General features: G+C 40.1%; 1 protein-coding gene across 1 annotated transcript in view; it reads left to right on the plus strand.

The window, feature by feature from the left end:
• The first annotated feature begins 4,029 nt into the window (after positions 1 to 4,029).
• Positions 4,030 to 19,283, plus strand: part of LOC111169614 (fibrous sheath-interacting protein 2-like) — a 58,802-nt gene continuing 43,548 nt past the window's right edge. Inside the window, 13 exon segments of the mRNA XM_089904883.1 lie at positions 4,030 to 4,497; positions 4,881 to 4,973; positions 8,295 to 8,456; positions 9,194 to 9,283; positions 9,645 to 9,722; positions 9,724 to 9,785; positions 10,890 to 11,031; positions 11,740 to 11,750; positions 11,988 to 12,087; positions 12,172 to 12,241; positions 13,335 to 13,403; positions 17,124 to 17,224; positions 18,799 to 18,844. Coding sequence (XP_089761009.1) covers positions 4,393 to 4,497; positions 4,881 to 4,973; positions 8,295 to 8,456; positions 9,194 to 9,283; positions 9,645 to 9,722; positions 9,724 to 9,785; positions 10,890 to 11,031; positions 11,740 to 11,750; positions 11,988 to 12,087; positions 12,172 to 12,241; positions 13,335 to 13,403; positions 17,124 to 17,224; positions 18,799 to 18,844 — 1,129 coding nt within the window. The 5' untranslated portion in view covers positions 4,030 to 4,392.

Raw genomic sequence — 19,283 nt, forward strand, 5'->3', positions numbered from 1 at the left:
TGTTTATAGCAGCAATATTTATTGATTCAATAGTAAAGATATGGAAGCAATCTAAGTGTCCATCCAACAGACGAGTGGATAAAGAAGATGCTTCTTTATGGAAGCATCTTGGAATATTATTATTTATATTATTATAAATAATATTATTTATATTATTATAAATAATATTATTTATATTATTTATATAATAATATTATATAATATTATTAATATAATATTATTAATATTATAAATTATATTGTTTATATTATTATAAATAATAATGGAATATTATTCGGCCATAAAAATAGAATGAAATTTTGCCATTTACAACAGCATGAATGGACCCAGAGGGTATTATTCTTAGTGAATCTTAAGTCAAACAGAGAAAGACAAATACTGTATGTTATCACTTATATGTGGAATCTAAAAAATAAAACAAATGAATAATAGAACAGAAACAGACTTACAGATATAGAGAACAAGCTAGTAGTTACCAGTGGGAAGAGGGAAGAGGAGAGGGACAAGATAGAGGTAGGGGATTAAGAAGTACAAACTATTATGTATAAAATAAATAATCTACAGGAATATATTGTACAGCACAAGGAATATAGCCAATATTTTATAATAATTTTAAATGGAGTATAATCTATAAAAATATTGAATCGCTATGCTGTACGCCTGAAACTAAGATAATATTGTAAATCAACTATACTTCAATTTAAAAAAGAAAAAGGGCATTGTCCCACAGCCCTTAACATGCTACCCAAAGTAGAGAGAAGCCCATCTCAAAAAGTGTTGTGGGTATAACTTCTGTTCAGTGGAGTCAGATTCATATGAACTCACATTTTTAAGAGAGCTGAACTAACAAAATACCTTCAAATAGATCTAAGACAGCCTAGATTGCTCATTTGCAAATTCCGACTGGGCCCCCAGCTTTCTGTGGGCAGGGAGGGGGAAGGCTGAGAAAGCCACTAAGTTGTAAACACAGGCCATTTCTTATATAAAAGTATGACCCATGGGGCCAAGTCAAGAGCCCAGAGGATGAAAATAAGAGCTATGGATAACAGTGAACTAGAAAGCCACTCCCAGGGAATATAATCAGGATCTAGTCAAGGATATCTCTGCTCCAAGAAAAGGGGGACCTGGCAACATGTACCCAGGTGGATTCCATAGCTGGTATGGGCCAGTGACTCCTTTGTACCTCTATTTTTAAATGGGAGTGTTTATTTACTGTAGCTATCTTTTCCTTGTATCACCACTGTTGGTTAGAGGGTGGTACAGATAACTTGTGTGGCAGATTGTATTTTTCCAAAGATGGTCACATCAATATATAGACTATCCCACATGCTATTCTCACAATGTGACATTGACAGCTCTCCATCAAGATGGTGGCATCCATGTTCTTTTCCCTTGAACTTGGGTGGACTTTTGTAACTGCCTCAACCAATAAAATGTCATGAAAGTGATGCTGCATGACTTCTGAGGCTAGGTCATGAACGGCAACAGAGCTTTCGCCTGGCACCCTCTCTCACGTGCTCTTGCTCTAGCTCTCTCTCTCCCCTTGCCCTTGCAATGCGGTGCTATGTTGTGAGGAAGCCCAGTCAATACAAAGAGGTTAGTGTGTGTGTTCTGGCTGACAACCCCAGACAGGCTCCTAGCCAACAGCTACAAGCCACACATGTGAGTGAACAAAGTCTTAAGATGCTGCCAGCCTTTACCTTCAGCTGAAAGGGCCTTCCGACTGAAGCCCCAGACACCATGGAACAGAGGCAAACTATACTCTCTGATGTCCTGTCTGAAACAGAAGCCAAGGAGGTAATAAATGATTTTGTATTGTTTTAAGCCACTAAATATAGGGGTAACTTGTCACATGGCAATAGATAACTAATGCAAATTGCTTTACAGTTCATAAATCTCTGGAATAACAAGAAGCTACCTCTGGGTATGACTGTAGATGACAAAATCCTGAACTTTGAGCTGATGCTATAATTGGATGAAACTTTTGGGGTCTTGGGAGAGGTAAGTATATTTTGCCTATAGGAGGAACAGGAATCACAGGGACCAGAGGAAGCCAGTGCTATATTGTCATATTAATCACCAAAGATAAACGACACCTCTCTGTATCCATACCCTTGGTTAATCCTCCGCTATATTGGCTGGGCTTGTCTGTGTGACTTGCTTTGGTCAAGGTGATGCAAGCCAAATCTTGAAAGTAGTTGCACTTCGGGGCTTGCCCTTTCTTGCTGCTGGGAACCCTAAGACCACCATGTGAAGAAGCATGGCCTTAGCTCCTAGAGCATGAAAAACTCACGGAGAGAGAGCCCAATTACCCCAGTCATTCCAATTGAGGCCCCAGAATTAGCCAGGCAAAGAAGGGGCATAGTCATGCAAGGCAGAGGGGACAGCATGAGCAAAGGCACAGAGTCACGAACCAGCAGGTTGTGTGCAGTTCTATCTTACTGTTGGGTCAAGTTTGAGAGATGGTATTGCAGTAGTGTCTTGGAGAGGTAGACAGGGACCAAGTCACAAAAAACGTTTTATGCTTTGTTTTCGTTCTTTCTTCCTTAGGATCATTAGGGGTTTTAAGCAGGGGAGAGACATGATCCGTTAGCAGTTTAGAAAAATCACGTTGGTGGCAGGATGAAAGATGGATTAGAGAGTGAAAGGTGAGAGATATTAGGAGGTTGTGATAATGGTGTGGACAAGAAGTGATGAGTGGCTTAATTGGAGCAGTGGTAGAAGGAGTGGCAAGGAGAGGAAAAATAGAGGAAATATTTAGGAGGTAAACACAGCAGAACTTAAGGATGGATTGAATGTCAAGGTCGTGGGGAAAGAGAGGCATCTAGGAGCATTCTCCGGTTTCTGGCTTCAGTAGAACTAGTACCAGTCACTGACAGAGGAAATACAGAAGGAATAATTAGGCCTTTTTTGGTTCTATTTCACTGAGGAGAGGTTGAGTTGAGTGTTGAGCATGTCAATTTCAGTTGCTTGTCAGACATCCGTGTAGAAATGTTTGGCTGGCAGTAGTGTATATAACCAGGCTAGAGTTTTAAATGCAGGAGTTGTAATCATATATGTGGAATTAAAACAAGAACACATATAAGAGTACAGTGTATTGATTAAGAATATAGCTTTTGGAGTCAGCTAACTTGGATTCAAATCTCAGCCCCATCACAAATTATCCATTGTCATTGTGAACAGTCTTCATCTACAGAGATGGAGTAAATATAGATGGGGTTGTTGTGAGGATTAAACGAGGCAAGGTTTAGCATAGAATCTAAAATTAATAAGTTCTCAATAAATGATAGGTATTGTTACTAAATGACCAAGATATAACAAAGAAGTAGACCAAAAATATGGAGACAAGAAATGTCCAAAAGGCACATGAAAAGATGCTTGACATCACTAATCATCAGAGAAATGCAAATCTAAAGTACAATAAGATATCACCTCACACCCATTAGGAGAGCTAGAGGAAGGAAGGAAGGAAGGAAGGAAGGAAGGAAGGAAGGAAGGAAGGAAGGAAGAAAATAAGTGTTGGCAATGATGTGGAGAAATTGAAACCCTTGTGTACTGTTGATGGGATTGTAAAATGGCATAACCACCATGGAAAACAGTAGAGATCCTCAAGAAATTAAAAATACAATTACCATATGATCCAGCAATCCCACTTCTAGGTATATATCCAAAAAGTTTTGAAGTAGGGTCTCAAAGAGACATTTGCACACCCATGTTCATAGCAGTACTATTCATAATAGCCAAGAGGTAGAAGCAACCTAAGTGTCCATTAATGGTTGAATGGATAAAGAAAATGTGATATATACATATAACAGAATATTATTCACCCTTTAAAAGGGAAGAAACCATACCACATGCTACCACACATATGAACCTTGAAGTCATTATACTAAGTGAAACAAGCCAATCACAAAAAGACAAATACTCCTTGATTCCACTTATATCACTTATATAAGGTATCTGAAGTATTCCAATTCATAGAAACAGAAAGCAGAATGGTGGCTACCAGTGGCTGGGGGGAAGGGAGGAAAGGAGAACTGTTTAATGGGTATGGCGTTTCAGTTTTGCAAAATGAAAAAGTTCTGGAGATCTGTTGCATAACAATTTGAATATATGTAATACTACTGAACTGTACACTTAAAAATGGTTAAGATGGTAAATTTTATGTTATGCACTTTTAGCACAATAAAAAGATGCATGAAAGAACAGGGAGACAAAGTACAAATTCCCAACAAACCAAGTGCAGCCTCGGCTCTCAATGTATTTACCCGGGCGACCAGTGTCTTGGCTGCCCAGACTGGATGTGGGCGTGGAGCGGGAAAGGTGTGAGTGAAGAGAAGAAACGAAAACTGCTTGCTGCGCCCCAGCCCCCAGTCCCCTGGGGGCTGACGTATGGCCATGGATCTGTACCTCAGCAACTGCTATAACACTGCCCAAGCCGCCGCCGCTAAGGCGGCTGCCAGCAGCCTAACTGCCGACAGGGAGCAGTGCGACTCCGTGAGTGGCGGCCAGTCGGTCCTCCTCCGGGATCCGGGGCTGGTCTCGGAAGGGAAGGAGGGCGGGCAGATGGAAGAGGGGGAGATCTCAGCAGAGGTGGGGATGGGTCTTTGACGCTTGGCTTCCGGCTCCCAGGCCCCCGGCAGTTAGTGCCTAGAGCTGCCTCTGGCCTGGATTAGCTCTGAACGGTGCTCAGAGATAGGGTTGGTGACCAGGGTAAACTGGGAGGCCTTCCAGGTTGTCAGCAGGATGGGTTCTTTCAACCCTGAGTGTGTGATTCTTTGGTTTATTTGGAGGTATTAGCCTATTGAAGTTTAAGTAGATTGGTCTAAACTAAAAGAATAGTTCTAGAAAAAAAGAAACTTTCTAATTATATCTGACAGAGCTCTCAAAAAAAACCCATTCCAGAGGTGGGAGCTGCTCATCTACTGAATCTTCCTCTTGGGGTCAAGCTGCCTACAAATTTAAGTGAAAAGGTAAACTAACTTTTAATAGTGCTGAAGTGATTTTCTTGACTGTTTTCAGCTTGCTATTAAACTTGAAACACTGCTATGATTCTGCTTTGAGTCAACTTCAATTTCACACACCAAGTGAAGTTAAAATGAGTTGAAGTGTTCAGTGTCTGAACCTCACTTTAATGATAGAAGCCCCCATGATATGCCTCAGCCACCCAATTCAGCTTTATCTCCAACCCAGAGCCTCAACTCTGAAAGGTCGGGGTCTTTTCTGCCTACCCACACGTACCATGTTAATTCCTACTTCTGTGCCTTTGTTCTTCTGGCTCCTGAAACCTGGCATGCACTCCTCCCCTTCCTGACCTTCAATTTGAGCCATCTTTCAAGAGCTACTATATGAAGCCTTTCCCCAGTGTCCCAACCCCCAATTGTCTCATTCTTCCTTAGGATTTACATTGCTCTTGGCCTGCACTCTCTCACTCAGCACTGAAAGTACTATTACTGGTTCAGAGTGCTGCACTCACATTGTTACACATTTTAAGTCCTCTGCCTAACACTCCGCACACTGTCCTTAGCTTTAGGCCAAGCCTGAAGGAGGTTGAGAACTCTCTGGTTGAGTGTGTGCTTTGATCACAATAGCAAAAGGTTCTACAGGAATATTTATGACATCCTTACCCTTCCGCTCTCTAGAGTGTCATCAAGGATGAGTACAGGGCTCCTTGGTATTTCAGACATCTGTCTAATATATATGATTTTTTAAAGTTTTATTGCTGGAAAACAATATAATTTCTATTTTCAAACCCAATATGTTCTACCCGCTCCCATGAATTAGCATTCCTAAAACATACTCAAAGCCTATCTCACTACTAGCGATAACACTCCTTTTTACTTTGTAAATGTAGCCCTCTCTGTTGGTTTCTTCCTCAAATATCTTTTTTAAAAATATTTATTTATTTATTTTTGGCTGTGTTGGGTCTTCGTTTCTGTGCGAGGGCTTTCTCTAGTTGCGGCAAGAGGGGGCCACTCTTCATCGCAGTGCGCAGGCCTCTCACTGTCGCGGCCTCTCTTGTTGCGGAGCACAGGCTCCAGACGCGCAGGCTCAGTAGTTGTGGCTCACAGGCCTAGCTGCTCTGTGGCATGTGGGATCTTCCCAGACCAGGGCTTGAACTCGTGTCCCCTGCATTGGCAGGCAGATTCTCAACCACTGCGTCACCAGGGAAGCCCCCTCAAATATCTTTTATTTGCCATATTTATATTGTGTTATTCTGTTATTCACTTGTTAGCTACTTCTTATTTCCTGATTTTTTCCATACTTAATTATACTGATTTGCTCTATATTATACTGATTCCCCCAAAACGTATGCATTTATTTTTTTACATATAAATTTATTTATTTTATTTATTGATTTTGGGCTGAGTTGGTCTTCGTTGTTGCGCACCGGCTTTCTCTAGTTGCAGCGAGTGGGGGCTACTCTTCTTTGTGCTGCGCGGGCTTCTCATTGCAGTGGCTTCTCTTGTTGTGGAGCATGGGCTCTAGGCATGCAGGCTTCAGTAGTTGTGGCTCGTGGGCTCAGTAGTTGTGGCTCGCAGGCTCTAGAGCATAGGCTCAGTAGTTGTGGCGCACAGGCTTAGTTGCTCCGTGGCATGTGGGATCTTCCCGGACCAGGAATCAAACCCGTGTCCCCTGCATTGGCAGGCAGATTCTTAACCACTGCACCACCAGGGAAGCCCAAAACGTATGCATTTAATCATGGTCAGGTACTATATTCAACTCCTGTAAAGACTAACTTAGTGGGATCCTTCTTTGTCTTTTGGCAAGATCTCCTCAAGGAAGTAAGACTTTATATTTACACATTTAGTTGTTTTTTTTTCAACTTAACTTTACCCTCATGACCACCTTTTAAGGTGAAGCTATGACAGGTAGATGGTGGCAGAGTTTAGACCAGAACCACAGTCTCCTGATTTCTTAGGCCATGCTCCTTCACCTGACCTTGCTGCTTCCTGAACTGCAAACCACTTTAGCAGAGTGCTACAGAAATGTAATTTAAAGGTCTTTCATATTATTTTGAATGCAAGTGTAAGGGAAATTATAGTATTCTACTGTCTTCCTTTCAATAAGATTAAAATATAACAATGTAATGTACCTGTCTAGCTATTCATTAATCCAAACCTGACAACTCATTCTATTACTTCAACATTTTTAATTGGCGTATAGTTGATGTACAATATTATATGTTACAGGTGTACAACATAGTGATCCACAGTTTTTAAAGGTTATACTCCATTTATAGTTATTATAAAATACTGGCTATAGTCCTTCAACATTTGATAGTAAACTTATTCTCAAGTAATTTATCTATAAATTAATTTGCTTATTAGTATACTATACTTGAGTAGCACCTGTTCACAAACTCCTTAAATTGGTTTTACTGTAAAGTAAATAGTAAATACTTTGCCAATTAACCTTGCCACTTTGCTTTCAGGAAAAGATACCACCTTAAGTGAAAAGAACAATTTGCCTACTTTTAAAAGTCTGCCCTATGATCTCCCACTGGCAGGTAGTGATGACATAATAAATTCTTCTGTTCAGGGAAACCAATTATTTTGATTGACAATAGAAAGCTTACCCTGGCCTTAATGAATGGATTTGTTCTTTCCTGATAGGTCAGTAGCCAAGGTTTGGTCAACACATGCCATCACCAACAAAAGTCAACATCTAAAAGAAGCAATAATCAACCCACTAACTGCAGCACTGTTTCAATTGCCATCACTGCTGATTGTTTCTCTTCTAGGAAAGATATGGGCTTCCTGTTTAGTTTCACTGTAAATTAAATCATTGCCCAGAAGGATGTCTTTCTTTGCCTTTTTAAGAAGACATTGGTAGTCAGGGAATCCAGCTTCCTTATATAGGTCCCTTGGGAGAGACAAGAGGCTGGCATCAATCAAGTAGTCAGAAACTTACAAAAGAAGCTTTTCAATGGAAAAACAAAGCTAGAACCCATCATGCCCCTTCCTGTCTGCTCCTCTGCTCATATTTAGTATCCTACCTACCTTACAGGAACATTTAGGGCCATATCTCAGTGTCCAGGAATGGGATTGAGGCTGAGGCTGCCACCTCCAGCCTAAAGTCAGCTCTGATAGAGAGGAAGAGAAAGGCATTAGATTTACCCAAATCAGCCTCACTTCAGATTCCCTCTGAAGGAGGGAGTATTCCCTCACTTCAGATTCTTCTTGCATGTTTTATTTTCAACAAACAGCCTAATCACTTCAACAAATTGAGGTTTAAAAGTGTGATTTCATTCATTTTACACATGTAGTACTTTTGAATCTGTGTGTTTGCAGCTTTATCAACCTTCTTATGACTTTAACCTGACTGATTCTTATTGTCAACTTTTGGAAACAAGCTATAAAAGCCTGCATGAGCCACATTTAAAAATATACTCTAGGCGAAAGGATATCCTGAGGAGATTAAAGAAAGGCGGCTATGTCACCAGCAATAATAAGGTGGGTTGAATCCTGCTTCCTGTTAACCAGCAAAAACCTATGGACTTGATAGATGCTTGCTTCTGTACTTCACTGGGAGCCTGTGTCAACTTTTAATTGAGCAATAAAGAATACCTAACAGAAAACTCAATGAATTACTCAGTATTTGAGTAAAGAGAAATCAGGCGGCTGTTTCTAAATAAAATTGTTCCCACTTGATCTTTTTTCTTTGATAAAAGCAAAAGATAAGCACCAAATGATTTGAATATGTAAAGACATATACATACACATTTATTTATTTATGTATTTTCTCTCAGCTGTATTATTAGTGCCTTTCCTCTGGCTCTAAAAGTAATAATGGCACTGTATACCTGTCAAGGAATATTTCCTATACCCTTTGAGAAGACTAGAGACAAAATGGAAACCTAGCAGAATACAGCTTGATAGAATAAATTCTTCTGAAAGTTAACATCATTATTATACTGGTGTTTTAGTAACAAATTCATTAAGCATAGTAAATTCTTGATTATGATGTGAACCATATTATTGAAATAATATTATTTAGGTAGAAATTTCCTGGTGATAAACCGCTATAGAGAGATATTGCCTTCCATATTATTACCAAAATATGCTATCACTACCCTTGATCCCAAAATTGTTACTAAAATGAATGTTCTTATGACTCTCTTCTCTGGAAAGTTTCATGATTGTTACAACTTTCTATTTATATATTTGGTTTTTGGTTTTTGTTTTTATAGGTTGTATGTACCTTGAAGGAATTGAATAAGTACAGGCAGTATCTCACCAGTTTAAAATTAGACTTTGAAAGAAACTATATAAGAGAACAAGTAAGTTAAACACTTAAATTTGTTTTATTTGAGGCCTGTAAGAAAGTTTTTATGTAGGTTGTAGAAAAAAGGTTTGGTCTTATACAGAATATTTTCTTATGATATCCTGACCTAGAAGCATTAAGGTAACAAATCAAAAAATATCTCTAAATATCTATGAGATAAAAATGAGACCTCTGCCTTTCACTTACAGAGGAATTTTCACTTATCTGGAGTGGAGCCACACTAGACTTAAATGCAGGTTAATTAACCATTTGTAAACTATAGGAAGTTTACCAAGCCCTAAACATAAGAAGGCATATCAAAGGACAGGGTTATTTCTGGCCAATATAAAAACTTTTAATTCTTTTTTCTCTCTCAGAAAATGATTGAAAAACAAGTAAATAAGTTGTATGAAACCAAGAGAGCCTGTGACAATTATGACAATACACAGTTCCAAAGACTGGCTGTTACAGGAAAGTATACAAACAACTCCAGACCAAAAGCTGTTAATAAAGCAGAGGTATGACCAAAGTTAATGCATTTTTTTGCGGACATATTGTGGACCCCAGAAAGTTGTAAAAGTACTAGAAATAATTGAAAGCAGAATGAAAAAAGTTTTAGACACTATTTAATCTCCTGTAATCTTCAATGTGGAGAGAAAGGAAAGGAGATTAAGAGGTAACAGGGATTGGGAACCTTGGTACCATGGCTAGGGAGGAAAGTTTCTACCTGAGAAACTGGAGTCACTAGGGAGCCCAAGAGGTAAGACAAACTGATATTTGAAGAACAATTCCAAAGTACAGATCCCTGACCTTGGGAAACCCAAGTCCATAGTAACAGAGGAAAGAAGGTGTCATTAGCACATTTCAAACTTAAGTTTAAGGAAATTACTGCAAGATCAAAAAGAGAGAGTTGCCGTAACTTCATCTGATGATAATATAAACAGGTGTTATTCCCCAACCAACTGTGTATGTTCATTCAGCTATTACCCACACACATTTAATGTTACCATTCAGCGGCCAAGCCCATGCCCCAGGAGGCAAAGCGATGAATTATATATAGTTCCTCCTCTTTCTCCTTTATCAGGGATGGGGGCCAGTTCTCCATCACCTGGCTCTTATATTTCATGGATTCATGTCATGATATGCCAGAATATATACTGATTCACCAGAGTGGCAGGCTAGTAGTCTACAGACCTCTCTATACATGAGAGGTTGTTCAAGAACTTGGGAATTACAGAGAGGCCAGTACCCACTTATTTTTTAAAGGAAATTCAAATCTACTTGTTTTTTGAAGTCAGTGCTTAAGTTGATTTCAGCTGTCTTTGGAAACTCATGTTCCCAGAACTCCTGAGTTATGACTAATCCCCGTGTAAAATGCTTTTAATCACTCTGTTCTATATTTTGCCATTGTCCCAGCCACAACAACAGAGTCTGATAAAATTAGTACATCATGGTGAGTTGGTGGATCTGACTAGCTTAAAAGTCCCTGAAAATCTCTATGTTTCCTGTAGTTCAAGAAATAAAAAGCAACCCAGAAGGTGGTTTGGGAATGTCAGAATAGATAATACCATCATAAGGGAAACACCCAATTTATCTTCACTTATATTTACACTTTTACTTAGATATTTAGATATGATTAGTAGGGAATTAAACAAGCTTGAACACATGGCAGAAAAGCAGAACATACCCCAGATAAAGGAAGAAGAAAGAGGACATTGGGACCACAATCTAAGAAAACTTGGTCTCCGTAGATAAATTGAAGAGGTGAGAAACACCAAATTTTAAATGTTGATGGGAAAATTGTGCATGATTGTTTTATTTATAAACATTTTTAACAGTCCCACCATATTACCTGAAGTTATTTCAAGTCTAAAAGGTAAACCACTGTTTATAATTTTTTAAATAATAAACTGCTATTAATCTTGTATCACTGTTATAACAGACAAGTTTTTAGTTAATACAGTGAGACTGATACCACACATTATATATCCATCACAGTACAGTCACACTTCATCTGCTCTTAAAGTTTCAGAATTTAACTCTAGTGAAAAATAACCATGCCTGTATTCTCACTCCTCAACATTCAGACAAGGCTACTTGTTTAGGTTCTCTGTCAAAATACATTTAAGGTCAACAGATCACATATGATAACCCCCCAAATCCATAAGAGAAAGTCCCCTTGCCAGCATCTTTTCAGATCCATCTTTGGAGCCGGGCTTATGTTTGAATTGTTTCCAGTAACAAAATAATTTCCTTCCTTTTGCCATTCTGTTGCATCCACCAATATATTCTGAATAAAAAAGCAGTAAGATAAGCCCATTCTAAAGCCAATGTAAGATTTTCATTATGGTTGTCCAAGTTTCTGTAAGGCCCTTGATTTGACCTAATTCACCTACTGACAAAGACAAAACAAAACAAAAAAAGATTATGAAAGAGAACCCCTGCTGACTACCATGACATTGTGCTCCTTAGGAATGGAAAACAAAAGAAATGTTACTTCTGGGCTTCCCTGGTGGCACAGTGGTTGAGAGTCCGCCTGCTAATGCAGGGGACACGGGTTTGTGCCCTGGTCCGGGAGGATCCCACGTGCCACGGAGCGGCTGGGCCCGTGAGCCACGGCCGCTGAGCCTGCGCGTCTGGAGCCTGTGCTCCGCAATGGGAGAGGCCACAACAGTGAGAGGCCCGCGTACCGCAAAAACAAAAACAAACAAACGAAAAAAAAAGGAAATGTTACTTCTAACAAAGATTGGAGAAGAAGTAAAAAGAGAAGCAAGAGTTGAGGAACAACATAGAAAAGTCAAAGAAGAAGCTCACCAGAAGGTAGAGTGAGCTTTGACCAATAATTTGGGCTATTTTGAGGACAGGCTTTTGCCAATTTTGATATTTTAAAGTGGGAATTTTCAGAAGTGGCCTAAACTCACAAGGATATCTATTGATGGAGAGAGCGAGTCTGGTCTGAACCTGGACTTCAAGGGCTGGTCTGAAATGCGACCAGTCTCCAGAAAGTAGGAAATGAGTTAAATTAGATCTAGTTATTAAAATATATTCTTCATGCTGGACAACAAAAGGAAACTTACCCTTATTACCTTCCTAGCCTTGTACTTTTTGTGACTTTAGAAATCTCAAGACAGGAATGAGGGCTCCCTTCAAATGTACCATCATATTTGAAGTATTTGTTTTGCATTTCCAGTGGCAAGTTGATATTAAATTTTTAAACATAAAAATTATGCACCACAACTACAGAGCCCATGCACTCTGGAGCCCACGCACCACAATCAGAGAGAGAAAACCCACACACCACAATGAGAGAGAAGCTCACACACCACAACGAAGAGCCTGAGCACCAAAATGAAATTGAGCTATTTGTAATGAGGTGGATAGACCTAGAGTCTGTCATACAGAGTGAAGTAAGTCAGAAAGAGAAAGACAAATACTGTATGCTAACACATATATATGGAATTTAAGGAAAAAAATGTCATGAAGAACCTAGGGGTAAGACAGGAATAAAGACACAGACCTACTAGAGAACGGGCTTGAGGATATGGGGAGGGGGAAGGGTAAGCTGTGACAAAGCGAGAGAGTGGCATGGACATATATACACTACCAAACGTAAAATAGATAGCTAGTGGGAAGCAGCCGTATAGCACAGGAAGATCAGCTCGGTGCTTTGTGACCGCCTGGAGGGGTGGGATAGGGAGGGTGGGAGGGAGGGAGATGCAAGAGGGAAGAGATATGGGAACATATGTATATGTATAACTGATTCACTTTGTTATAAAGCAGAAACTAACACACCATTGTAAAGCAATTATACTCCAATAAAGATGTAAAAAACATATACATATTTTAAAAAAATGTCTCCAGACATGTCCAAATTCCATTATCCCCTGGGATACAAAATTGCCTCCCATTGAGACCCACTACCTATCCTCTCTAATTCCTCCCCACAACCCCATATACAGATTAGGCTATGGCTCCCTCCTGTTGGGCATGAAAGGATAAATAGTATCTATCTTGAATAACTTTGTCATCAGCACTATTAAAAATAAATATTATTGTGTTTTTTTAAGCTTCTTATCCAAAGGTCAAGGAAATGAGTATCACTGCCGGTCACCAGAAATTACACCAAGGACAAAAACGTAATTGTAATATTATGATTAGAAATACTAAAATAGTAATTTGTGTAAAGACTGGATTTGGTACTGATTGCTTCTGCTTATAAGATGGATAAATCCTCTGTCCTCTGTTATAAATGATGGATTTTGAGTAATGCTTACCAACAATGCTACAGCCGCTCTTGCGGTCCTAATTACTCAGTTGGAGTCACTGTCTCCACACGCCTCTGAACAGGACAGCCCACGTTTTGCAGCTGACAACTCTGCAAGCCCAGTGCAGAGCCCTGCCCCTCCACACACAGCCCCTGCTCCTGATCTCATTTCTGTACTTCTCCATTCCCAAAAAGATCCCAAAGCATTTTTTTATGCTGTGCTTCACTGACTACTGCCACCACAGCTCCCATACCTTGCTCAGCACTTCTGCCTCCTAGGGAAGCTCATTGGTTTCACCTGGAGCATCATCCTTGCAAATTGCTCACTGGAGGTGCTTGCTACTGATGTTTCTGAAGCCTATGGCCCTAAAGACCCCGTGAGGATCAAGACCTGGACCAGTGCTTTCTCTCAAAACCCTGCCCTTCCTTAGGCTTTGGACTTTTCAGGCCTGAAGTAACTTGTCACTTTACTAGCAGCAGAAGTATTTCATTCTGCCACATATTTTTCTGCAGCAGTGGAGTGTGCAATCAGTGTCACCACTTTTTTTTTTTTTTTTGCGGTACGCGGGCCTCTCACTGTCGTGGCCTCTCCCGTTGCGGAGCACAGGCTCCGGACGCACAGGCTCAGCGGCCATGGCTCACGGGCCCAGCCGCTCCGCGGCATGTGGGATCTTCCCGGACCGGGGCACGAACCTGTGTCCCCTGCATCGGCAGGCGGACTCTCAACCACTGCACCACCAGGGAAGCCCCAGTGTCACCACTCTTATTCCCCTGTTCCTTTTAGAACTGCCCAACTGAGTAGTAGCTGTTGCCATTTTAACATTTCAACCTACTTCTTGAGTTGGCTTCTTTAGCACATGTAGGGCTAGCACTATTTGCTGGATCTAAGTGCCTTCCTTCCTTTTGTTTTCTGGCTCAGTCATTGATTTTTCTAACATACTCCTCTAGATTCTGCCTTTGTGGGGTCCCCAAAATGGCTCAGACCTTCAGAGAGCCTCCCCACTTTTCTGCTTCTTTCCCAAAGATGTTGGCTGGGGCAAGAGGTGTGGCTTATGTTCTTACTCCTTTAAGTGTTAGCAGTATGGGCATCACCAGGGCGCTTATTAGAAATGCAGATTCTCAGGCCACACCCCAGACCTACTGAGTCAGAATCTGCATTTTCATAAGATCCCCAGTGTATTATATGCACATTAAATTTTGGGAAACACTGGCTTCCATGACCTCATGGAGGTGGAATAAAGTAAGGGGGCTTGGATGACTTCTTTGTCCTCTGCCTTCTCTGGTCTTCAGAGAGATGCCCTTATCTCCACTGAGATAGTGCTTGGCCTGTTGTCATTCACAGCTGATTTGGCCATCACTGCCATGACTCATGGTCTAGTCTTGCTGGGCTTAGTAGAATCCTCTGGCTTTCCCATTCCACCTCAGTTCTGGCTGGCTGCTCCACTAACAGTCGGGATGGAGCCCTCTTACCCCCAGCCTAGTGACTCCCCATGGCAAGCTTCCCAGCTAGACTCTCAGCCCTTTCTGGGCCATGTGTATACCACATGGGAACCAAGAGTGGCTTAAGAAAGCAAAACCTCAAGGGCAAATAGGGAGAGGTTGGTAAAAGGGTACAAATTTTCAGCTATAAGATGAATAAGCTCTGAGGAGCCGGTGTATAACATGGCAACTATAGTTGAAAACACTGTTTTGTATAATTAAAATTTGCTAAGAGAGTAGAACTTAAATGTTTTCAACAACAACAACGAATGTAAATATGTGAGGTGATGGATGTGCTAATTAACTAAATGGGGGGAATCCTTTCACAGTATACATATATATCAAATCACCACAATGTATACTTTAACTATCTTACAATTTTATGTCAGTTGTAAGATAGTTAAAGCAAAACTTCAGAGAGAGCCTTGCTCTGCCTGACCACACTGTATTGCAACGTTTCTGGGTCATGCCCCAGGTGAGGAGGAGGCGGCAGGGGTGGGGGTAGCCGAAGAAATCTCTTTCTAGAGTCCAAAACAGGGAGCAGAGCAATAGCTCTTCTTTTCTCTCCATATTAACCTCAGTTATCTGAAGCACCAAGGCCCAAATGTGAAGCCCCATCTTTGCTCTCCAGCCTCTTCCACCACCTTTCCATTTTCCCACCATCTCTGAGCTGCTAAAGGAGTGGACTTTTTCCCCCTAACTTTCCTTAAGTCATATCCCTTCTTTCTGAGCCCAGATAACTGTTATTGGTGGGCTTAGGGTATCTCCAGTACACTAAAGGAGAATTTTCTAAGTATTCCAGGCTCTTCCTACACAGAAAAGAAGATAAAATTTAGGGAAATTCTTGAGACAATTGCATGGCTTGCAGGTCATACTGTCTTGGCTGTGTCATCATATTTTGGGATGACAGGTGCTGAATATTACCTGGGTGTTTATCGTGGCATTCCTCCTGTTAAAAATTCTAACCTCCCCTCCCCTAGTTCCACCCCCAGGCAGGTGGATGCCTCTGGAAGACTAGGGTAGAGGTCTTGTACTTAGAGAGTCAAAAATGAAAAAAATAATATACAATTTTAAAAATAGCCCTGTTGCATAATGGCTGTTTCGCATCTGTCAAGCCCCAAAAGTGAGCACAGCAAAAGATGGTCTCCAGACCTACATGTAGAAGGCATGATCACTGTAAAAAGTGTAAAATATAGAAAAACATGCAATATATGTAATGTGACAACCGAATAAACTTGGGCAAAAGGCATGAACAACCATTTTACTGAAGACATACAGATGGCAAATAAGCACACAAAAAGCTGTTTAACATTATTAGTCATTAGGGAAATATAAACCAAACCACAGTGAGATAACATTATACACCCTGTAAAATGTCTAGAATTTAAGTAACTGACCATACCAAGTATTTGCAAGGACGTGAAGCAACTAGAACTCTCTGACATTGCAGGTGGGAATGTAAAATGGTACAACCACTGTGGAAAACATTTTGGCAGCCTGAGTTAAACTTACATCTACCACATGATTCACTCATTCCACTCCTAGGTATGTGCCCACAAGAAATGAAAATATATGTCCACATAAAGACTTGTACATCAATGACCATAGCAACATTATTCATAATAGCCAAAAAACTGGAAACAACCCAAATGTCCTTCAGCAGGCAAATGGATAAACTGTACTGCATCCATACCATGGGATACTACTCAGTAACAAAAAGGAAAAAACTATTAATACAGGCAACAATATTGATGAATCTCAAAATAATTATGCTGAATGAAGGAAGCCAGATCACCCCCCCCAAAAAATGATTAGTTCATCCTGTTTGATTCCATTTATAGCAAACTCTAGAAAATGCAAACTAATTTATAGTGAAACAGATCAGTGATTTCCTGGGGGACAGGAGTAGAGAGAGGGATGAACTATAAGGGGGCACAAGGAAACTTTTGGGGGTGATGTAAATGTTTATCTTGATTGTGGTGATGGTTTCATAGGTTTATGTACATGTCAAAACTGAACAAATGGTACATTTTAAATATGTTCAGTTTATTGTACTTCAATTATAATTCAATAAAGTTTAAAAATTAAATGATTTCTCTTTCATTTGCTATAGGACCATCTCACCATTTGTATAGTTCTGTAAGTATTCCTGAAGAAACATCACCCTCATTATCTTCTCCTCATGATGTACAGAGTAACACAACAGAACAAAAGGTAGAAAGCTGTATGTCTCGGGTGCTTTGTATTGATCATTTATTTATCTGGTTAACTTTCCTGTCTATGGGATAGCCCCTTCACTGGCATGGTACTGATTGGTTAGAAATAATGGGGTTCTACACAGGTCTGGACCCTCTCCTTTGTAGAGAAGGTTCTGAGTCAGCTTCATGCTAAATGTACCATGTAGTTGAGCAGAAACTAACAAATATTCGATGATGATGATGATGATGATAGCTAACATTTATTGAGAACCTGCTGTGGGCCAGGTCCAGTGCTAAGCTAGAAGGAAGGAAAAGGGGGGAAAGTAGGTGACATAGGATACAAAGATGGAAAAGACATCATCACTGCTCTTGAGGACTCATCTTCCAGGGATCAGGCACACATAAACAGAAGTCCTTACAGTCAAAGGAGAGAAGAGTTTTGATTTGTACAAAATGTAGAAGCACATAAGATTTAGAGAATAGTCCTGCCAAGAGAAATCTAAAAATGCTTTATAAAAGGAGGGCTTAATTGAATTAGGTCTTGAAACATGAGTGGGAAGTTTCCAGATGAGTAGATGTGAGGATATGGTGAGGCCGTATTACAGACAGGCTTAAAGTGTTAAGTGAAGGCGTGAAAGTTCAAGCCAGCAAAACCATGGCACAGGAGGAAAGCAGACTAAAAAGGTAGGTTGAAGGCAGAACTTAGTATACCTTGCTGAGGTATGAATTTATTCTCTCAGTAGTAGGGAGCCGATGCAGGTTTTTGAGTAGGGGTGTGAAATAAGAATGATTTGGGTTTAAAAAGATAAGCTGGTTGCAGTGTGTGATATAGATACATAGAGAAAAGAGATTAGAAGCAAGATAGTTTTGAGTCTATTGGGATAGTCCAGATAAAAGTGATAAAGGCCCAAACTAAAGCAGTGACAATGAGGGTAAACAAGAGGCCACAGACTTAAGATATTTCAGAATCAGACTATGTCAGGATTTGGTGACTCAATAGATGAGTAGAACCAGAGAAAGGGAGACGACAATGATGATGACGATGATTTAATTTTTGTGTATGGGTTTTCTGTGCTCCCATAGTGCTGAGGCTTACCTCTAACTCAGAACTCATTATACTCCATCATATTTGTCTGTCCTTTCTACTGGATGATAAACTTCTTGAGGTCGGGAATTATGTACCTTATTTCAGTTCCAAGCCGTGTACTCAATAAGCATCAGATTGGATTAAACTAGCCTTATCTGAAATAAACGGAACAATTCTAAGCTTTCTGGAATGGAGCACTGGATGGATTGTTAGGCCTTTAACCAGAATATGGAAGACAGAGAAGTAGCAAGTTTGGAAAGATGGGAGTACCTGAGTACATGATAAGCTTCATTTTAAACTAGTTAAGTTTAGGTACCTGTAAAAGATATCCAGTAAGAGGTTAATAATAGATATTAGCATTGAGACCAGAGCTTAGGAGAGAAGTAGGGGATGAGGGGAAAGGGGAGATACTGTATTAATTTGATTGCTCTAGAGTCAGCAAAAGTCTCTTTTAGAAGGCTGAGTACTAATTAATTTTTTGTCTTGAATGTTAAACCATACAGAAAGATAGAGAAACAATTAAGACATCATATCCTTTAAATGATGGAGGTAAGAAAATGAACAATATTTGCAATTGCTCTGATATCTTCCAGTTAGTTTTATCATATAGTTTTCCAAGTTATGCTTTTTACCCTGATTATAAAATCTATGATTAATTTGATAAAGGAAGATATAAAAATTATTCATGATTGTAAATATTAGTATCACACATTTTTGAGTGATTGCTGGGTGAATAGGCCCTTTGGAATTGGCAAAGAAAGCATGGGGAAGTTAGACCCTCTGCTGTGGCTGCCTATATAAATTCCCAACATGCTGCCATTAGGGAGTCCTAGTACAGAGAATTCTCCCCATGAAGGTCTCTACCCTCTAATGCCATTTTTCTCCCCAGACATAAAAATACATCCTGTTTCCCATCTCCCAGGACTGGACTAGAGGTTAGCTAAGTCTTTGTTAGTCTCTGCAAAAGATTCCCACGCATATCCTGCAC

This window comes from Delphinapterus leucas, chromosome X (genome assembly GCF_059928025.1).
Source record: "Delphinapterus leucas isolate spDelLeu-1000000601 "Yukka" chromosome X, BTC_Dleu_Yukka2, whole genome shotgun sequence".
Classification (NCBI taxonomy): Eukaryota; Metazoa; Chordata; class Mammalia; order Artiodactyla; family Monodontidae; genus Delphinapterus; species Delphinapterus leucas.